This window comes from Cornus florida, unplaced genomic scaffold, assembly GCF_030987335.1.
Source record: "Cornus florida cultivar Cherokee Brave unplaced genomic scaffold, ASM3098733v1 CherokeeBrave_3.0.0_Hap2_Chr11, whole genome shotgun sequence".
Taxonomy (NCBI): domain Eukaryota; kingdom Viridiplantae; phylum Streptophyta; class Magnoliopsida; order Cornales; family Cornaceae; genus Cornus; species Cornus florida.
Genome location: NW_026775581.1, coordinates 112,005,546 through 112,025,314, shown reverse-complemented (window position 1 = coordinate 112,025,314; position 19,769 = coordinate 112,005,546). Strand labels below are relative to the sequence as shown.

At 33.0% G+C, this 19,769-nt stretch overlaps 2 protein-coding genes and 1 long non-coding RNA gene across 5 annotated transcripts; 2 read left to right on the top strand and 1 right to left on the bottom strand.

Moving 5' to 3' along the window:
- Positions 1–577: 577 nt before the first annotated feature.
- LOC132285713 (putative phospholipid-transporting ATPase 9) lies at positions 578–10,011 on the top strand. Of its 3 annotated transcripts, XM_059787907.1 has the most exons (12): positions 578–656; positions 958–1,436; positions 2,952–4,300; positions 4,539–4,649; positions 4,968–5,244; positions 5,617–5,705; positions 5,786–5,894; positions 7,291–7,500; positions 7,605–7,730; positions 8,184–8,282; positions 8,695–8,886; positions 8,987–10,011. In XM_059787907.1, exons 2-12 carry the CDS (start codon positions 1,044–1,046, stop codon positions 9,611–9,613), a joined length of 3,582 nt encoding a protein of 1,193 aa, XP_059643890.1. In that variant the 5' UTR covers positions 578–656; positions 958–1,043; the 3' UTR covers positions 9,614–10,011. The 3 variants fall into 3 exon arrangements, with proteins under 3 accessions (XP_059643890.1, XP_059643889.1, XP_059643891.1); XM_059787906.1 differs by having other exon boundaries at positions 580–1,436; XM_059787908.1 differs by lacking the exon at positions 578–656 and having other exon boundaries at positions 1,303–1,436; positions 2,924–4,300.
- A 591-nt stretch (positions 10,012–10,602) lies between these two features.
- LOC132285715 (probable calcium-binding protein CML15) lies at positions 10,603–11,434 on the bottom strand. Its single transcript, XM_059787910.1, has one exon. The coding sequence runs from the start codon at positions 11,312–11,314 to the stop codon at positions 10,811–10,813; it is 504 nt and encodes a 167-aa protein (XP_059643893.1). The 5' UTR covers positions 11,315–11,434; the 3' UTR covers positions 10,603–10,810.
- A 5,696-nt stretch (positions 11,435–17,130) lies between these two features.
- Positions 17,131–18,363, top strand: LOC132284387 (uncharacterized). Its single transcript, XR_009472260.1, has 2 exons — positions 17,131–17,349; positions 18,003–18,363. It is a non-coding gene; the product is annotated as an uncharacterized LOC132284387 (long non-coding RNA).
- Positions 18,364–19,769: the final 1,406 nt, after the last annotated feature.

Sequence of the window (19,769 nt, the reverse complement as noted above, 5' to 3'; positions counted from 1 at the left end):
ATTTCTATTTATTTCTTTTAGTGGCACAATTTTCTCTCTCTCTCTGTGTCCTCGTTTCTTTTCTTTTTATTTTTTCTTTTCAAATATAAAAATGTATAACCTAGAAACAAGAAAGGAATAACGTTAGTATATGTAACACAGACATGATCTTTTTTCTTTTCTTTTTTTCTTTTTTTTTTTTCTCAACACGTGGCAGCTTTACCTTCCCAGACACTGCTTATTGCATGTGTACACTTCCAATTTATATTTTATTTCACATCACAATATAAAAATATATATATTGCACAAAATTGGACACTTGAAACGTCGGTAGTAACTGTTTTCAACTAACTCCAGAGAATAATTTCATTTCTGTTTTGTGTTCTTGTTTTTGAAGTAGTTCAATCCCTAAATAGGATTAGATGTAAAGCCCGTGTGCACATTTAGCTTCTTTGCTTGTAAGTTGTAGCTACAAGTCAAATGCCTAAAAAGCAAGATACTAGTCTTAAATCTTAAGATTCACAACTACCATTCTTCCCATTATTGAATCGTTGGTAAATTAATGACACTTCGGAATCCCCTGTTCTGTTCTGTCTCATATTCTTCGCTTAACTGAAATATATTTTTATATAATTTGGGCATACTTAGACTTTGAGTAGTGTCTTGAGCTTCAAAGGGTGGGTCTTTGTTTGTGCTTCTATTTCTTTAATTAGTTATCTTTATATAATCACTTGCATTTTTGCCTCTTTACTATACATAATATACACACACATACACACAGCACATTTTTATAAATATGTTTTTGTGTGAAAAGTTGATTTCGTTTTTGGTTAGCTTCTGGGTTTTTCCTGGGATTTTTTTTACAGTTGGGATATTTGAGCTTTGAGCACGTTATATGATTTTACAAGCTATTTATATGGTATCTAATTCTAAAACTTAGTGGGCTTGATCCACTTGTTAACTACCTGAATTTTTCAGTAAGGCGTTTTATTCTTAAAGAAGAATATTTTGCATCTTCTAGAGGGGCTTTTGCTGTGGTTTTTAAGATTTTGGGGATATAGAGTATGGCTGGTGGTAGAAGGAAAAAGCAGCATTTGAGTAGAATCCACGAATTTTCATTTGGAAGAACATCTTCCGATGAGGAGCTTTCCCTTATTGGAGGCCCTGGCTTTTCGAGAGTTGTCTTTTGCAATGACCCTGATTGCATTCAGGCCGTTTCTTTCAAGTTTGTTCCCAATTATGTCAGAACTACGAAGTATACCCTTGCAACATTTCTTCCAAAATCATTGTTCGAGCAATTCAGACGTGTTGCCAATGTATATTTCCTTGCGTGCGCTCTCTTGTCATTCACTCCGCTCTCTCCTTACTCTGCTGTCAGCAATGTGCTCCCTTTTGTTGTTGTGATTTGTGTGTCAATGGGTAAAGAGCTTCTTGAAGATTGGAGGCGCAAAATGCAGGTAAATCTTTTTGCAATACATCAAATTTTGTATTGTTTAGATGCGACTTTCTTGGTTTATTGTGTTACCATTTCTGACTGACAAATACTGCAAATGTATACTAGACTAAACTGTGAACTCATTTGAGCTACTACTTCATGTTGGTCAAATGTGGTTAAATTATTTTTGAAACAATGTTAATATCTGTGAAATTTATGTGATGGAGTTGTTTACTTTTAGTTAGTCTAGGATTAGAGATTGTCATCTAGGTGGTCGAGTTGGTGACTGAAGTGGTAAAAGAGTCTCTGAAATAATGTAGATGTCTGCGAATGTATGCAGTGGTGGTTATGTGCATTTTATTTTTATTATGATAGAATTTCACTAAAAGGTCTGAAGTAGTCTATTGAGTTGGTCTGTCATCTGAGCAGTGATAGGATCTCAGAAAATTTTAGGAATTCATTCATAATAAATCATTGCTAAGTACAAAGCCTTGGTTGAGTATCCTTATAAAACCACATTTATATTCCATTAAAAAAAAAAAAAAATATGCGGTCTTAGTTTTAGATAAAAGGATTTATTTGGAGCAGTGGTAAGTATTGCCATGGCTATCTTGGTTTCAAACTTGCACTCCAGCAAATATATTCTAGTCTGAAAAAACTTCTTGAACAGATAATGAATTTACCTTCTCCATATTTGTACTGAAATGATTGAATTATCTTTGGAACTATGTGAATATTTGGTTTAACTTATGTATTGGAGTTATTCACAGATAGTTATTTGAATTTAAGAAATTGTCCTCGAAGTTGCTGAGCCGGTCAATGAAGTAGTGCCATAGACTTTAAACAAGGTGAAAATCTGGGAATATTTGTATCGGTAGTTAGTTAATAGGAAAGAAAAAATCACTCCAAGTGATTGAAATCAATGAATTAGTCACTTACTATACATCATTTATAAACATGTATACATCATATAAATTTATTTGTCGGTAGTTATTGAACAAATTGTCAGCATATGTAGCGTTTATGCAATTCTGAGGGGCTGTTTCTTTCTGTAAGAATATCCACATCAAGATGCAAATGGTTGTGTAAAGGTTTGATAGGTATGCTATGTAACCACCATAAAGAATCAAATATGTATTTCTTAGAAAAAAATTCAAATTTGTATGTCTCAAAACTTATTTCATTTCATAGGATTGTTTTATGTATTAAAACAAAAATGCATTTAATTGAAACCAGGATCTATATAATAGTCATTGGCAGTTTTGATCTGTTTCTCTTTGATTATCGTTGTCTTTATATGCTGTCAAAACTACATGTGGAAAGGGCAGTGTCAGTAAGACATATATTCAAGTCTTCCGTTTTTCCTCATCTTATTATAAGTAGAATCTTTCTTTCCTTCAATTGTTTAAGATCTGGAATTTGTTGTAGACCTCCACCTAGTGATGCCTTTTCATCTAAAATCTGATATTCATGATCATTCTTTATTTTTATGGCAATTTTTCTACGCAGTATAATATGGTTGTGGGAATGTTATCAGGATATCGAGATGAACAACAGAAAGGTTAAAGTGCATCTTGGTGATGGCATTTTTGATAATTCTAAATGGAGGGATTTGAGAGTTGGAGATGTAGTCAAGGTGGAAAAAGATGAATTTTTTCCTGCTGATCTCATTTTACTTTCGTCGAGTTATGAAGAAGCATTTTGCTATGTTGAGACCACAAATCTTGATGGAGAAACCAATTTGAAGCTAAAACAAGCTCTAGAAATAACTTCAAACTTAAATGAGGACTCTAAATTACAAAGTTTCAGGGCGGTCATTAGATGTGAAGACCCAAATGCAAATTTGTATACTTTTGTTGGAAGTTTGATGGTCGGAGAACAGCAATATCCACTTGCACCTCAGCAGCTTTTGTTAAGAGACTCGAAGCTAAAGAACACAGATTTCATTTATGGGGTCGTTATCTTCACAGGTCATGATACAAAAGTTATTCAAAATTCAACTGGACCCCCATCCAAGAGAAGCACAATTGAGAGAAGAACCGATAAAATTATCTACTTGCTGTTTTCTGCTCTAGTTTTGATGTCAGTTGTTGGGTCAATTTTCTTTGGGATTGCGACAAGCGAGGATCTGGAAAATGGCGTGATGATAAGATGGTACCTTAGACCAGATGACACTACAATTTACTATGATCCAACAAGAGCAACAATTGCAGCACTTTTGCTATTTCTGACTGATCTAATGTTGTATAGTTACTTGATTCCCATATCTTTATATGTTTCGATAGAAATTGTCAAAGTCCTGCAGAGTGTATTCATCAACAATGATTTGTACATGTACTATGAGGAAGGTGACAAGCCAGCACAAGCACGTACCTCAAATTTGAATGAAGAACTTGGTCAAGTTGATACAATACTTTCTGATAAAACAGGAACCTTGACTTGCAACTCAATGGAATTTATCAAGTGTTCAGTGGCAGGGACCGCTTATGGCCGTGGAGTTACAGAAGTTGAGAGAGCTCTGGCTAGGAAAAAAGGGTCACCCTTAGCACAAGAGGTGACAGATGAAGGGGGCTTAGAGGGTTCTACAGAAGCAAAGCCATCTATTAAGGGGTTCAATTTCATGGATGAAAGGGTCATGAATGGTAAATGGGTTAATGAGCCTCGATCAGATGTAATCCAGAAGTTCTTCCGGTTATTGGCTATCTGCCATACTGCCATAGCTGATGTGGATGAAGAAACAGGAACAATTTCATATGAAGCTGAATCACCAGATGAAGCGGCTTTTGTGATTGCGGCAAGAGAACTTGGCTTTGAATTTTTTGAGAGGTCTCAAACAAGTATCTTGCTGCATGAGTTGGATCCCACATCTGGTAGGAAGGTTGAAAGGTCAGTACATTTCACAGGATATTCTAAATTATTTTTATTCATGTGAAATTTTGCATCAGTTAATTCTCTCTGTTTTAATATCTATATGCTAGTAAAATGTGTTTAACTTTGTATATTCGATTTTAATACTAAACTGCTTATGTTTTTAGATTATTCAGCTCAATGGTCACAGATTTTTTCTGGTTTATATGTTTTATTAACTAAAGAGAACATTCTACATTTTTATTGCATTTTGCAGGTTGTACAAACTTTTGAACGTCTTAGAGTTTAGTAGCTCAAGAAAGCGAATGTCTGTTATAGTAAGAAATGAAGGGGGAAGGCTACTATTGCTTTGTAAAGGTGCTGACAGGTTCGTAAAATGGAAAATCACTTTAAAGCTATGAGATTTTATTTAAATTAAGTTTGGGATTACATAAACTTGGCTCCTGTATAAGGAATAAATGTATCTCCTACTTGCTATCAAGTTGTTGGTCAGAAGAGTGGCTGTGTATGTGGCTTTTTTACCAATAAGCTGCAGCATTTATGGATTTCTCAAACAGAGAAGCCTCAATTAGACATGGAAGGTTGATATGTATGGAATTCCCTATCTTCTTGATGGGCCATCGCTGTTATTTCTTCTGTTTCATTTTTACTTAACACCTTTATTAATTTTTGTTTTCACATGCAGTGTCATGTTTGAAAGGCTTGCAAAGAATGGAAGGGAGTTTGAAGAGCAAACTAAGGAGCAAATTAATGAGTACGCTGATGCTGGTTTGAGGACATTGGTACTTGCATATCGTGAAATTGATGACGAGGAATACAACGAGTTCAATGAAAAATTTACCGAGGCCAAAAATACAGTGAGTGCTGATCGTGAGGAGTTGGTTGAGGCAGTTGCGGAGAGGGTTGAGAAAGATTTGATTCTTCTTGGTGCTACCGCTGTTGAAGACAAACTCCAAAATGGGGTATGTATTTAGACATTTAAGCAAAGAAGGTGTCTAGTACCACATGGAAATGACATCACTAAATGTTTGTCATAACATGCTAAAACACATTATCTTTAGGAATTGAATCTTTTAGGGGAAAAAAAAAAAAAAAAAGAGTTTCAGCAGTAAAGCTGGTTTGGAAATTTTGAAATAACTTCATTTCTTTAGCTTCTACATTTAATCAGCTTCTTGCTTGGGTATGAACTCATTTCAAGTTCTATTAGAACAAATAATTTTGAATTAAACATTGCACTAAGCAAAAAGACGAAATGGTAAACCTAAGAAATTGTTGTCTTTCTTTTTTCTCACCGAACAGGTTCCTGAATGCCTTTTTTTTCCCCAATAAATCAGGTTCCTGAATGCATTGACAAGCTTGCGCAAGCTGGAATTAAAATTTGGGTTTTGACAGGAGATAAGATGGAGACAGCAATTAATATTGGGTATAGTTGATGGACATGACTTTGCATATCACTAGACATTGAAGTCTATTGTCCTAATATTTTTAAGTTAAATTTTGCAGTTATTCCTGTAGTTTGCTAAGACAGGGAATGAAGAAAATCATAATAAACTCTGAGGCACCAGAGTTTAAAGCACTGGAGAAATATGGGGATGATTCTGCTGTTAGTGAGGTAAGGGCTAGTTTGGTGTGGTTGAATGAAATAAAGTGGGAATTGAATGAATCAGAGAAGGGAATGGGAATGGAATGACTATTCTCATTCCCATGTTTGGTTGCATAGAAAAAATCCTATTTTTGTAAAACACACACACACACACACACATATATATATATGTGTGTAGCCGACGTTTCATCAAATTTTTTTTTATTCATTTATTTATTATTATTATTTTTAAAGTGGGAATTGAATGGTCATTCCTTTAGTTGGAAAGTGGAATAAATTAGTGGGAATCACCATTCTTGGAGAATGGGCAAGAATCATCATTCCAACTTTAAAGTTAGTTACGAAACTAAAGAATGGAAATAAAAGCATTCCATTCCCACTTCATTTGATTCCATTCACTCACACCAAACATGGCGTGTAACATGTACATTTCCCATTTTTATTCATTCAATTTTCCAGGCATGGTAATCGATTGACAAGGGTGAATTGAGTTTTTATTGCATAGAAGCATATTATAAAATTGTAACAACTCAATGCCTGCCTAATTCATTTAAGACAAGCTTGGTTTCTATACTAATATATTGTTCTGTTCTGGAATATTCATAACATGAATATGGAGCTTTGGATGAGTTTATATAACATAGTTACCAGAATCTATTAGGTGGGAACCAACTTCCTATGGAATCTTTCTCCCAAAAAGTTGGAGCACCTTTATGGAATTTCAGAGAAAAATTCATATCCAATGAGCAGTTCTTATCACATTTTCAGAACTTTTAGGTAAACAGATTTCCCAATGTATAACAGATATTTAGGTAAGATTTCTTTTTGCGTTGGTGCTCCATTTGTTAGCTGACAAAGCATACGTAAAAGAAATGTGCACTTGAAATCTCAGAACAAATCAGGATTGATGTATGTATTGTAATTCTTAAAGCTTTGCAAATTTTCTGTTCCTACTATTCAATAATTGAATGCAGCAGTAGGTATTGTATATGTTTTATTCATGCGTTATTAACTTTCTCTTGTCCTTCTTGATTTCCGCCCCTGTTCTGCGTTCCATATTTCCCCTTCAAAAGTGGTAATATTGTGACAAAGTTCAATTCTAACTTAAAAGAAAATTTGATACTAAAATGCATACCAAAAAAAAAAAAAAAAACACTTCTGCATACTCAAAACCCTATAAAATCAGAATATGTGCATGAAGTATCAGTTTTACTTCATATATGATTATAGGAAGGAAAGGTTTTCTGAAATCATTGAAATGGTTTCTAGCACATCTTTCAAACAACCGAAAAAGCTATAATGGGTCTTTAGATAGTGCTATCAGTGTGATATGTTGTAGTAGCTTGACCAATATACTAGTTTTTGGCGTTATTTGTGATTTTAAGAAATTTGATTGATTGTTTAGGCATCAAAAGCAAACATCCTCCATCAGATAAGTGAGGGCAAGGAACTGCTTACTGCATCAATAGAAAGCTCTGAGGCATTCGCTTTGATCATCGATGGGAAGTGTCTCACTTATGCTCTCGAGGATGATATAAAGGACATGTTCATGGAACTTGCACTTGGCTGTGCATCTGTCATTTGCTGTCGTTCATCACCTAAACAGAAAGCACTTGTGAGTTACATTTTATGTTTATTGTTCAAATTTTCTAATCATTTCCGAATATCATTTGGGTATGTGATTCAGGGAATAACTAAAAAGCAGCAAAAACATTGCAGGTTACTAGACTGGTTAAAGTTAGAACTGGTAAGACGATATTAGCAGTTGGAGATGGGGCAAATGATGTTGGAATGCTTCAAGAAGCGGATATTGGAGTTGGTATCAGTGGGTTTGAAGGAATGCAGGTAAATGCTTAGCAGAAAATTCAAATGTTGATTATTGCACCTGCATATCCTATCATATGATCTGTTTCATGTTGTTATTTTTAGTCTCTTAATCCATGACTATTTTATGTTGTCTTGAATTGTGAGTCCACGAGGGCTTGGTTTGTTTGGTTTTCTTTTGGTAAGTATTTTATGAGATTTCCTTTTGTATGGAGTCAGCTTTGGGGTTTCGAATGAGAGAACTCATTGATGTAAAGAGGGTTATAGTTCGTGCAATTAGGCAGCGACCATTTTGTATTCTCTTCATCTCCATGGTAAAAAAAATTTCATTGCCTTTGCATTTTTACATGGGATTGAATCTGAACCAAGTAAATCTTAATGTCTGCTTTATGTTATCATGATTGACTCCACATCTTTCCTCTACTATTGTGCAACCTAATTTCAAATATGTCATAACAATTATGACAATTTCAGGCGGTTATGTCAAGTGATTTTGCGATTGCACAATTCTGTTTTCTGGAGCGCTTGCTACTTGTGCATGGACATTGGTGCTACAGAAGGATCTCATTAATGGTAAAGTTTTAATTTGGTAACTCAAGTCTTTAGATAAAAAGAAACATCTCTTAATTGAATTAACCTGTATTGGGCATAAATTTAGATGTCATATAACAATCTCTCTTTCTCTCTCTCCGAGTGAGACTCGTTACAATTTAGTTTCAATATTTTCGAAACTGGTTTGAATCGAAATGATGTGACATTTTTTGTTGTTTGGAGACAAGTGATCGACAATTTTGGTTTGGGACTGACAAAAAAATGATATTTCACTTGAAATTGAAATTTAATATTGAATACTTCCCAGGAAAAAGAAATTATATGTTGAATAATATCATCAGGATGCTTCTGCAATTTACCAACACAACTGTTGAATATCATCACAAGCCCAAACAAAAATAGTGAGTTGATGTATTAGTTTACTATTTTGCAGATATGCTATTTCTTCTACAAGAACATTGCATTTGGTTTCACTATTTTTTTCTTCGAGGCATATGCATCATTCTCTGGCCAGCTCTCATACAATGATTGGTATCTGTCCTTTTATAATGTTTTCTTCACATCACTTCCTGTGATTGCCCTTGGAGTGTTTGATCAGGACGTAACATCACAATCGTGTCTCAAGGTAGGTTCCAAATTTAAAAAACTTATTCATTTCTCATGTCATTCATGATGAATTTGTTAAAAACTGAAATCCTAACAGTAGATGGCATTGTGTGTTACAGTTCCCTATATTATACCAAGAAGGTGTACAAAATGCCCTATTTAGTTGGTTACGTATCCTCGTCTGGTCGTTTAATGGTGTATATGCTGCTACCTGTGTGTTCTTCTTCTGCATATATGCCATGGAGCATCAAGCATTCCGTAAAGGTGGGGAAGTTGTTGGCCTGGAAATCCTTGGCACGACCATGTATACATGTGTAGTGTGGGTTGTGAATGCTCAAATGGCACTCTCAATCAATTACTTTACTTACATACAACATCTCTTCATTTGGGGTGGGATTGCACTTTGGTATCTGTTCCTCTTGGCATATGGAGCTATGGACCCTGACATATCAACAACCGCCTATATGGTCTTCACAGAAGCCTGTGCACCATCCGTGACCTTTTGGTTCGTGACACTCTTGGTGCTGGTCTCGAGTCTTCTCCCATATTTTGCTTACTCAGCCATTCAAATCCAGTTTTTCCCAATGTATCACAACATGATACAGTGGATAAGATTCGAGGGGCAATCTGATGATCCCGAGTATTGCCACATGGTGCGACAAAGATCAATATCGCCCACGACAGTAGGCTTTACAGCACGGTTTGAAGCAAAATCCAGTCCCTTGGAAGAGAAACTTTTGCCATGACTTATATTAGAAGATAGCTAAAGATTTGTTGCAATTGCAGAGACAAGTATCTTCTATTACATACATATAGGTAGTTCTGTCAAATGCGAGAAATTGGCCTTTTGGCTGGGTAAGCAAGAGAGGTCCATCTTGGAGACCAGTACTGTTATAGGTTAATTAGTGTATTCACACCCTCCAATTCAATTCAATGGTTAGAAATGTTAAGTAAAAGCTCAAAAACCAGTATATTTTTTTTTGATGTATTGGTGAATTAGTGCTCTCACAATTGTTGTATCATCCCAAACCTTCTTTGTTTTACAAAGATAGGCTCAGAAGCTCTGCTTATGTTTTGCTTCTGCAATGTAAAATTTAATATATATTGATACTCTCAAGCACATAGTTAAGATATTTTTATGCTATTTATTAGCTGTTTATTTTCTTCTATATATATATAGAGAGACACACACACTATATATTATGGAAACACGAAGTTTCAGTTGACATTGTAAGGAGTTGGGTGAAGGGCACTTTGGATGTACCAACACTTCCAAGTCAATTCTGTTTTAAAAAAAAAATAGGCATCAGCTGACATTGTAAGGCATTGGGTTTAGAGACCTTTGGATGTACCAACACTTCCAAGTCAATCAGTTTTAAAATAAGGCATGCATATATATGTGTGTGTGTGTGTGTGGGTATATATATGATATATACATTTTTTGGCAGTGCATGTGATTTACATAATTCAATATCTCCTTACATCTGTAAAAAGGCTGAAAGCCTTATGCTTCATTTGTTTGCTGAGTTGATTTTAAATCTCTTTTATTCTCTTCCATCATATCAGTAGCCAAACAGAGCACTCCAATGTTACATGTTTTTAATTTTCCTACAGCTTTAAGAACATTAAATTGTTTCTAACAAAACACAAAAGAAACAACGCCCATGAAGCTAATCAAGATTAGAAATAGAAGACAAGATGGTTAAATATCATCAATAAACCAAAAACAAGAATCTATTCAGAGAGGAAGTGACAGTCCTTCAATTTTATATACATTAATTGAATGCCTAGAAGCAAACAAAACCTTATTAAGGCTTGGAAAACAAGTTAATCAAATAAACTAAAAACAGTGGGCTAGTGATTAAAAAGTTCACTGCGGCGCTTGTCAATTCTGTTACCATTACACCCAACACTACGTTTTACCACGATACTGATGTAATAGTTCAAATGGTATCATCTCTCTTTTTCCATACCGAGAGGCCGAGAAAGTCGGAGGCCGATCTGGCCATGATGGAAGCAAATTCATGGAAACTAATGACCCCATCACCATCCGTATCCGCTTCTCTGATCATCTCGGTGAGTTCGCGATACGTTAACGGCTGACCCATCTTGGCCATTGATCCGGCGAGCTCGGCCAACGTGATGTAGCCGTTGCCGTCGCGGTCAAAGGATCGGAAGACCTCCAAAAGCTGTTCTTGATCAACCAATATGTCTTGGTTAAGGTCAGGCATTATGGCACTGGCCAGTTCATCAAATTCCACAACCCCATTGCCGTTTGCGTCCATGTTGGCTAGCAAAACATGGATTTGGTCGCCGGAGGGGCTGATTCCTAGTGCCCGGAGGAGCGCCGCCAGCTCCAGGTGGGTCAGACTGCCATCGGAGTCCATGTCGAAGCGTGAGAATATGTCCTTTAGTTGGTTGAGTCGATCTTTGTGAAGCACCGACATATTTACAAAGATATGATAATTATAATAAAAATGATAAAGACCGAAAATGATGACGATGTAGAACGATGATAAGGTGTGGAGGAGGTGGAGGTGGAGGTGGAGGAGGGGAGGTGTTTTTGATGTATTTGGGAAGGGGGTATGGACTGGACTGTCTTGGTTTGTTATAAGTGCGAGGTGGTATAATTTGTGGGAAAATGCTAAAGATCACGATGATGATTTTATTACAATTTACGTGGATTTTTAGTTTTGGAAAAAATTAGTCAAATAATAAATAAATGATTATTTATTTTTGGGAAGAATTAATGAGAGATAGAGATGGAACAAAAAAAAAGTCTCCCCAAAAAACTAATCCTTTTCTTTGGTCCATAGCTCAATCTAAAGATAATTGTGTATCTAGAATTTTCGAATGAAAATACATATTTTAAGTCTTTAGACAGTTTTAATGTATAAGATTGATTTTTTTGAAAGAAAATAAAAGTTATGAATTAAACTTATTCAGAATTCAAGTATTCTCAATTTAGATTACTCTTTTATTTTTACACATGAATGATATTGGCGTTACAATTTGTATGAAATCTAATTGAAAGGTTGGATGAATTTAATATTCAAAACAAATTCATAATAAACTCTAAACTAGTTTTGATATTATTTTTTTTTTACCGAGTCTGTTACATGTTTACGTGATGAGTGTGTACTTTGTTAATCAATCTAAAATTGTAAATAAAGTATCGAGAACTTCGTATACTTATCCATGAATATGAAAGAAAAAAACAAAAACAAGGGTAATAAAAAGACTAAAAATACATATTTGTCATAGATATATAGTTTAAAATTATATCATGAATATTTTTTTCGTGACATGTAGCACTACCCCAATTTGTATTTGTTTAATTGTGTTTGGTAAATTGAAAATATTTTGTCACACAAAGCGCGTCGGTGGATTTAATTTTGCTTTTGCCCGGATGGGGGCAATTATAAGATTCCATAAATCCAATATATATATATATTGGTTGGTGAGTTCTAGGAAACTTCCATTTAGCATGCAAGCCCTGTGGTAAACTGACATTTTTAAATAAAATCATATCATATAGTGTAAAAAATTCTTTTTTTAGTAGGTCAGACATGCCTATAATTTTTTATTTTATTTATTTTAAATAATAGAGCGTGTTGTCCCCTAACCGCTTTTGTGCTACTTCATGGAGTTCTTTTTAGGTTTAATTCATTAATTTGGATATTGAATTTTACCATTTAAATAGCAAATATTTATTCTCCTTAATTATTTTTTATTTAAAAATAAAAAATAAAAAAACATGAGACTTTCAACTTTCCAAACAGGGAAAGATAGCGAAAAGTATAAAACAAACAACTTGTTCTTAATCACTATTAGAAACTAGTTTAATTTTAAAATGAAAGATTTTCGTGTGATCTTAAATTCAAAATTGGTAAAAATGTTAAAAATGATCTAAGAAAATAAAAATAATAGTCTTGATATTTACCTAACAATTAAAAACTTACTACTTCACCGAGTATATGTGACTATTTATGTGTCAAATATAATAAGACAAAATTACTATGAATACTCAAAAATGACATAAATGACTAGATTCAAAATATAAAAAAAACTAAGCACAATTTATCTTAAATTTATATGCATATGATTTGTGACAAGTATGATTGCATATATATCCACCAGGATTAATTTTTAATAAAAAATAGATAGATCCAAACATCTTGAAAAGTCAACTGAATTTTTTTCTGGCTTCCCCATATTTGGCAGCTAATCAATACAACTATTTTTACCTAACAATGGATTCACATGGTGGTTTTATCTTCTCATGATTTGCCAGTTGTCATGTGTCACACAACCGTACGTATTAGAAAATGAAGTCCACAAAAACCTATCCTCTACGTACTTTCTTCATTTTTCATAATTAATGAGTCATCATTTTCTTGGCTAAAAAAACACAAACGCCAAAAAAGGGAGTCAACTTAAGAACCTTGCTTTGCTGTTCCTCCCCATTGCCCAATGTTCCACTCAATTAATTAATTTTAAAAAAATAAAAAATTCACTTGTTGAACTCGATGACGGAGACTTGTTTCGTTTCCTTATCATTTTTTAAAAAATTAATTGATTACTTTTTTTATATTTTTTGTCAAATAATTATTATTGTTAGTAGAAAAATAATTAGACGAATTGATGATAAGAGAAAATTTGAATAATTAATTACTCAAATAACAATTTTAATTTTAATTTAAAAATACTTTTAGAAACCAGACACTTAAAATATTTTCAAAACACCGAAAAAAAATATATATATTCTACATAAAAAATATTTTACATTTAAATAAACGGAGTCTTCATTTGAAACGTCAAAAAATAAAAAAATAAACATAATCAATTCCCAAATCTGGATAATTGTTTAAAACTTCACTGAAACAAAAGTATACAAATTTGATATTGCTTAACACTAGGTTGGGTCATTAATCATTTCATGTAAATGATGTCAAAATTTAATTACATACTTTGTTTGTTGCTCTACCAGACAACATAAGATGAAGTGACACATCGTTCATTAATGGAATTGCCTCCGTTGGAATTGAAAAATAAAAATAAAAATTCACAAAAGGTCAAAATTAAAAAAGACCCCTCATTTTTTAATTTATTTGTCTAACAAAAATTTCAGAAAAAAAAAAAAAAAAAAAAAACCGTCAATTCCATTTATTCATTTGTTTATGATATAATTTAAAGTAAGAATGACCTTTCTATTATAATGAAAATTCATTTCACAACTAAACTTATGAAATGGTCATTCCATTTCTAAATTTTTTTTATTTTTTATTTTTTTTAAATCAATTTCTCAAAAAACCTTCATATTTTAAGTCCAAAAACCATCACCATCTTCCACCACAACCACTATTACCACTGCCTTCCAGCACCACCACCGCCACCGACTTTTACCACCACCTTCCACTACTTCCTTTCACCACTACCACCACCTTTCACCACCACTATTGCCTTCCACCGCCACCATCTTCCACCACCACCACCACCACCACCACCATTGCCATCACCTTTCACTACCTTTTACCACCGCCACCATTTTTTTTCATAGTCACCGCCTTCCACCACTATTGCCGCCACCGCCGCCGCCGCCTTCCACCACCGCTGCCATCTCCTTCCACCACCACCACAATCATTGTCGTCACTGCCTTTCACGACCTTCCACCACTGCCACCTTCATTGCCTTTCACCACCACCACAACCACCTCCATTTACTTCAACCATCGCCACCTCCACTGCTTTCCGCCACCACCATAGTCACCTACATCGACTTCCACCACCGACACCACTATATCCTTCCACCATCACCATCACACTACTGCTACCGCTTTCCACCACTTCCGCCGCCGTCGCCTTCCGCCATTGCCGCCGTTGCCTTCCAACACCACTACCGCTTTCCACCTCCACCACCACCACTATCACAATTTATTTTAAAAAAATAAATTTGAAATTTATTACATTCTAAATTCAAAATTGGTCCAACCGAACACTGAATGATATTATTATTCTATTCCTATACATTTCATATTTACAAGTTAAAACCAAACAATATAACTTAATTTGAAATTTATTCTATTCTAAATTTAAAATTGGTCCAATCAAACATTAGAATGATAATAATTATTAACATTCTATTCCTATACATTTTATATTTACAAGTTACAACCAAATAATAAAACGAAAATGGCCATTGCATTTCATTATTTCATTTCATTCTATTTTTGCACACTAAACACAACATTAGAGTCACGTCGGCTTCTTCCAATTAGACTAGTCAACAGTTTGGATCCAATACATCTAATCCCTGGTCCACATGATTAAGGATTCTTTAAAACGTAAGATGGAATCATGGAACACGTTTTACAACATTACTAGGTCCAGAAAGGGAGCATGGCCCAAAACCGTCCTCCGTTAGGACCGTTACCCAACTCTTTTTGCAATTACCTTTTTGACCCAATCGAATGCACCGGGGCTTGGTTTTTTTTTTTTTTTTTTTCTTCCTGGGTTGCTTGGTTTTACAATATAAAGAAAAATAATATTTTTTGTAATTGTCGGGTACATACATTTGGTTAATTATACAATACTTTAAGAAATTTCATACTATTATTGATAAATATATAAGCAAAATAATATTTTATAATCACTTTTAATTTTAATTTTTTTTGTCATTTATTTTTATTTCTTCTAAAAAGAACAAAAAATAATATTGGTTTGAAACAAACCTATTTAAACTTGTTTTTTTTTTCTTTTTTGGGTAAATACCTATTTAAACTTGTTAAGTCGCTTAATTCTAATAAAAAAGGACAAATTCAAATAAGCAATAAAAAATAAGATTTTCTATGACTTTTTAGAAAATTTTGATTTTAACTAAATACATACTAAAAAACTTGTTTGTTTTTGGTACTTCACTTCTTAGTAGACTATTAATTTTTATATATATTAAATAAAAATTAATATATACAAAAATTAAAATATATATATATGTGTATAAATTGAAAATAATATATAATGGCTTTTTTTTTTATTTATTTATAAAATCATGACTAACAAATCAAAGAGTTGAGAGTTATATTAGGTGAATAAATTTTGGACCAAATTGGTTATGAGGTACTCTTATTGTGGATCTTAAAACTTCCTTTTTTTAAAAAAAAAAAATTGCTCAGCAATCATATCATGATATTAATCTATTACATTTGTACAAATATATTTTAATGTTAAAAACTTATTAAATAAAGCAATACTTAGGCCCTCACTAGTGAGAATTCACATTATCACATTATCCTCACTAGTGATGTCGGCCAATAATAAATAGACATGTCATTACATAGATGGTAATTTATTATGATGGGTAAATACACACTTATCAAATCATAACCAAATCACATAGATGGTAATTTATTATTAGTCCACATCACTAGTGATGATGGAGTAGATCCTTATTAGTGGGGACCTAAGTATCATTCTATTAAATGTGTCTTCTTTATTTCTATATATTTTTATGTGTAAGGTTAAAATTTGGGTCTTAAAATATCTGACAAGTATTTAACACTTGAATCAAAATATACGATAAATATCATAAACAAAAAAGTATATATATGTATGTATATATATATATTATACTCCTTCCGTTCTAATTTAAATGTTTTTTTTTTTATATAGTTAAAACGTTCTAATTTAAATAAACGTTCTAATTTAAATGTTGCTTATGTGGAGTAGTAATTTTTAAAGGTAAGTTATGGGAAGTATTAATTTTTAATGAGACATGTGGGACATTATCTATCTAAAAAATTACTAACTTGGTCTTTTAATTTTTTAATATTTAAGTTTGAAATTTTACACTTAAAGAATACATTAAAAAATATGAAATATATTATTTTTTTTAAAAAAATGAACCATTATTTTGAGACAAATAAATAAAATAATAATAATAATAAAACACATAGACAACTATTTTGAAACAGACGAGTTTATATAAGTCCATTTTCAAAAGAGCTCCATTCTCAAAAGAGAAGTGATAGATCTTCCGACTTCAATTACTGATTATTCCTTCAAAAATAAGTAGAGAAAGAGATATTTACGAATTTTTTTTTAAGAATTCCAATAAGATTCAACCACATTATATTCGTAAAATAAGTCGATAATTTACGGAAGACCTATCATTTTTCTTCACAAAAATATCTGACATGTTTAGATCCTTATCGTCAATTGGATCCAACTTACAATCAATTATTAAGACCCAAAATGGTAAATTTGATATTTCCTCAATTCTCTGTATATTTGACTCAGTTTAAGTGAAGCACAAAGAGAGAGGAGAGAGGGGGAGGGAGAGAGGGGGAGAGGGGGAGGGAGAGAGTCGTACGGCAATGGCGACGCTTGATATTCCCGTTTCATCGTCTTCTCTCTCTAAACTCTTTATATTTATCTCCGAGATGTGCTTGCCTCATCTCAAAGTCACTGATCAGCCATATTTCCAGTAAAATGATAAATACAAATATAAATACATGTATCGGTGTTTCAGTTCTGTATTTATGTGAATATGTTGATTTCTTTGGCTTTTTTTCGTTGATTCTTTCATTTTTTGCGATCTGTTCAAGTCAGATCTGTGATTTTAATGGCCAATGGTTTGATCAGTGACTTATTTATTAATTATTATTTTTGGAATTTTAGTTATTTGATTATAATAATCAACTTCGTTTACTTTTTTATTGGGATTAATAAGTTATTTTTTAGGGTAAGATTAGGTTGGTTGAGGCCACTGGACGCAGCGGTTCATCGATCTGTTCCCTGAACTGGTTGTATAGCCGAAAAACAGGACAGGAATCGGTCGATAAACCTCTGCATCCAGTGCTCATCCTCTCTCTCTCTCTATATATACACACACACACATAAACAAATGTATATAGGTGTTTCTGTGCTTAATAATTGTCTCTTCTTTTTTCTTTTTTTTTGTATTTGTCTTGATATATATTATTTTGTTCGTAAATAAGTTTTTTTTATTTATTTGGTTCTTCATATGATTTTTTTTTTTTAAATTGAAAAATCAACGTAAAAAGATATATATATATATGTGTGTGTGTGTGTGTGTAATGCTTTTGAATAATGGTTTTACTCTCTGTTTATTTGCAGGGGAGCAGTTGCATTCCGTACAATCTTCCAGTTGTGGAGTGGATCTTCATAATTTGGTTCTGCCTAGGAGATAGTTTGTGTGTGAATTTTAACTCTGGGTACTAAAATTGTTTCCTTTTATCAAGTATGCAATTAGAATTTAGAATTAATTTACATAGCTTCCTCCACAAAGATAAATGTGTGTGTGTGTGTTTTTCTATGAGCTACATCTGTTTCGTGGTACTCTGTGTCTGAGACACTTGTTTCATTTTTTATGGGGTATGTTAGCATGAATTACATAAAACCCCTTACTAGATTTGATTCCCTTTGGTACCAATATAGTGTTATTTCCTGCAAAGTTTCTGAGTTTACTATTTGCACATACTGATGTTGGTAACTGTTAATTTCCTATAACATTTAATTGGTACTATAAAAAAAAAAAAAAAAAAAAAAAAAAAAAAAAAAAAAAAAAAAAAAAAAATCTTTCTGTTAGAACCTTACGCGTTATTTTATCTTCTACCAAACAAAACCTTAATATTTTTAATCTATTTGCATTTCACGTTATTTTATCTTCTACCAAGCAGCTGCTTAGCAGGTAGAATTGAATTAATTCAGCAATCCACCTGGAACTAGTTCGTCTATGTTTCAAATTAAAGGTTAAAAAGATCTCGCAAAGGCAGAACACATGGTAAGAACATGCTATTTCCTTATGGTGGGTTAATATTGTCATGGAAAAATATTCTCTCTTTTAACATTTTTTTTAAATTTTTTTATATCTTGTTTAGCTTTTCGCTTCAGTGTAAGGCTAGAGTATGAGTTTTCCTTGTTAACTATTCTCATGACTCAAGTATGAGTGAATTTTCCTTCATTAACTACTCAATGCAGAAGTCATGACTCTAGTCACGAGAGGGCACTTTTGATACTTGTTTATCTTGTTTAGTTGTTCGTTAGTCTCTCATTGCAGAGAACTTCCAATTTGTTGGGCAAATATTTACCTATTTTAGTTGAGATACTCAAATGTAGAGGGCTACAGTACCTACCCTTCACATTCTATGAAGGGTATTGTTAGTTTTTGTTACAAAGTGATGAATGACACACAATTGTTACACATAAATGGTGTATTTTTGTTGGGTTTGTGAAGATGGCAAATTTGGGAGGGAATCAAATTCTATTAATTGTCACTTTCTTGAATGGTAGTCAAAACCGTGTGTGTGTTTATGTGTGTGTGAAAGTTTCTTCAAATGGAAGCCTCCAAGTGAAGTGGAAGACATTTATTTTATTGGTGTTGTCATTGTTAGATGAAAGTGAGAAAAAAGGAAAGCAATGACGAAAGTGTCAAATTGGGAGAGAATCTACTATGTTGATGGAACTCTGGTATTAAATTCTATGTAGCATATATAGGAATCAACTCAAATGAATGATTCTTTTTAACTTCCTTTGAGGCCACCCAACCAAATCTTTGGTTATTTTCGACTCTTTGAGAATATGAATATATCATCTGTACGAAAAGCAATAGGTAAGAATCCTGGAAAACATTTTTATGACTAGGATTGTTTTGTTGTTATATATGAAGGTTCCCTCACTTTTCATGGATGGGTTGGGATATTACCACCACACTCTTATAATACCAATCTTATGTTTTCTTTGCTATAATCTAACTCTACTTTTTTTTTTTTTTTTTTTTTTTTTTTTTTTTTTTTTCACTTAGCCTCCCTTTGTTTGGATGTAAATATTTTCTTAAAAATATTTTTTTTATTTTTTAACGTTTGGTTGTTACAAAGAAGAAAA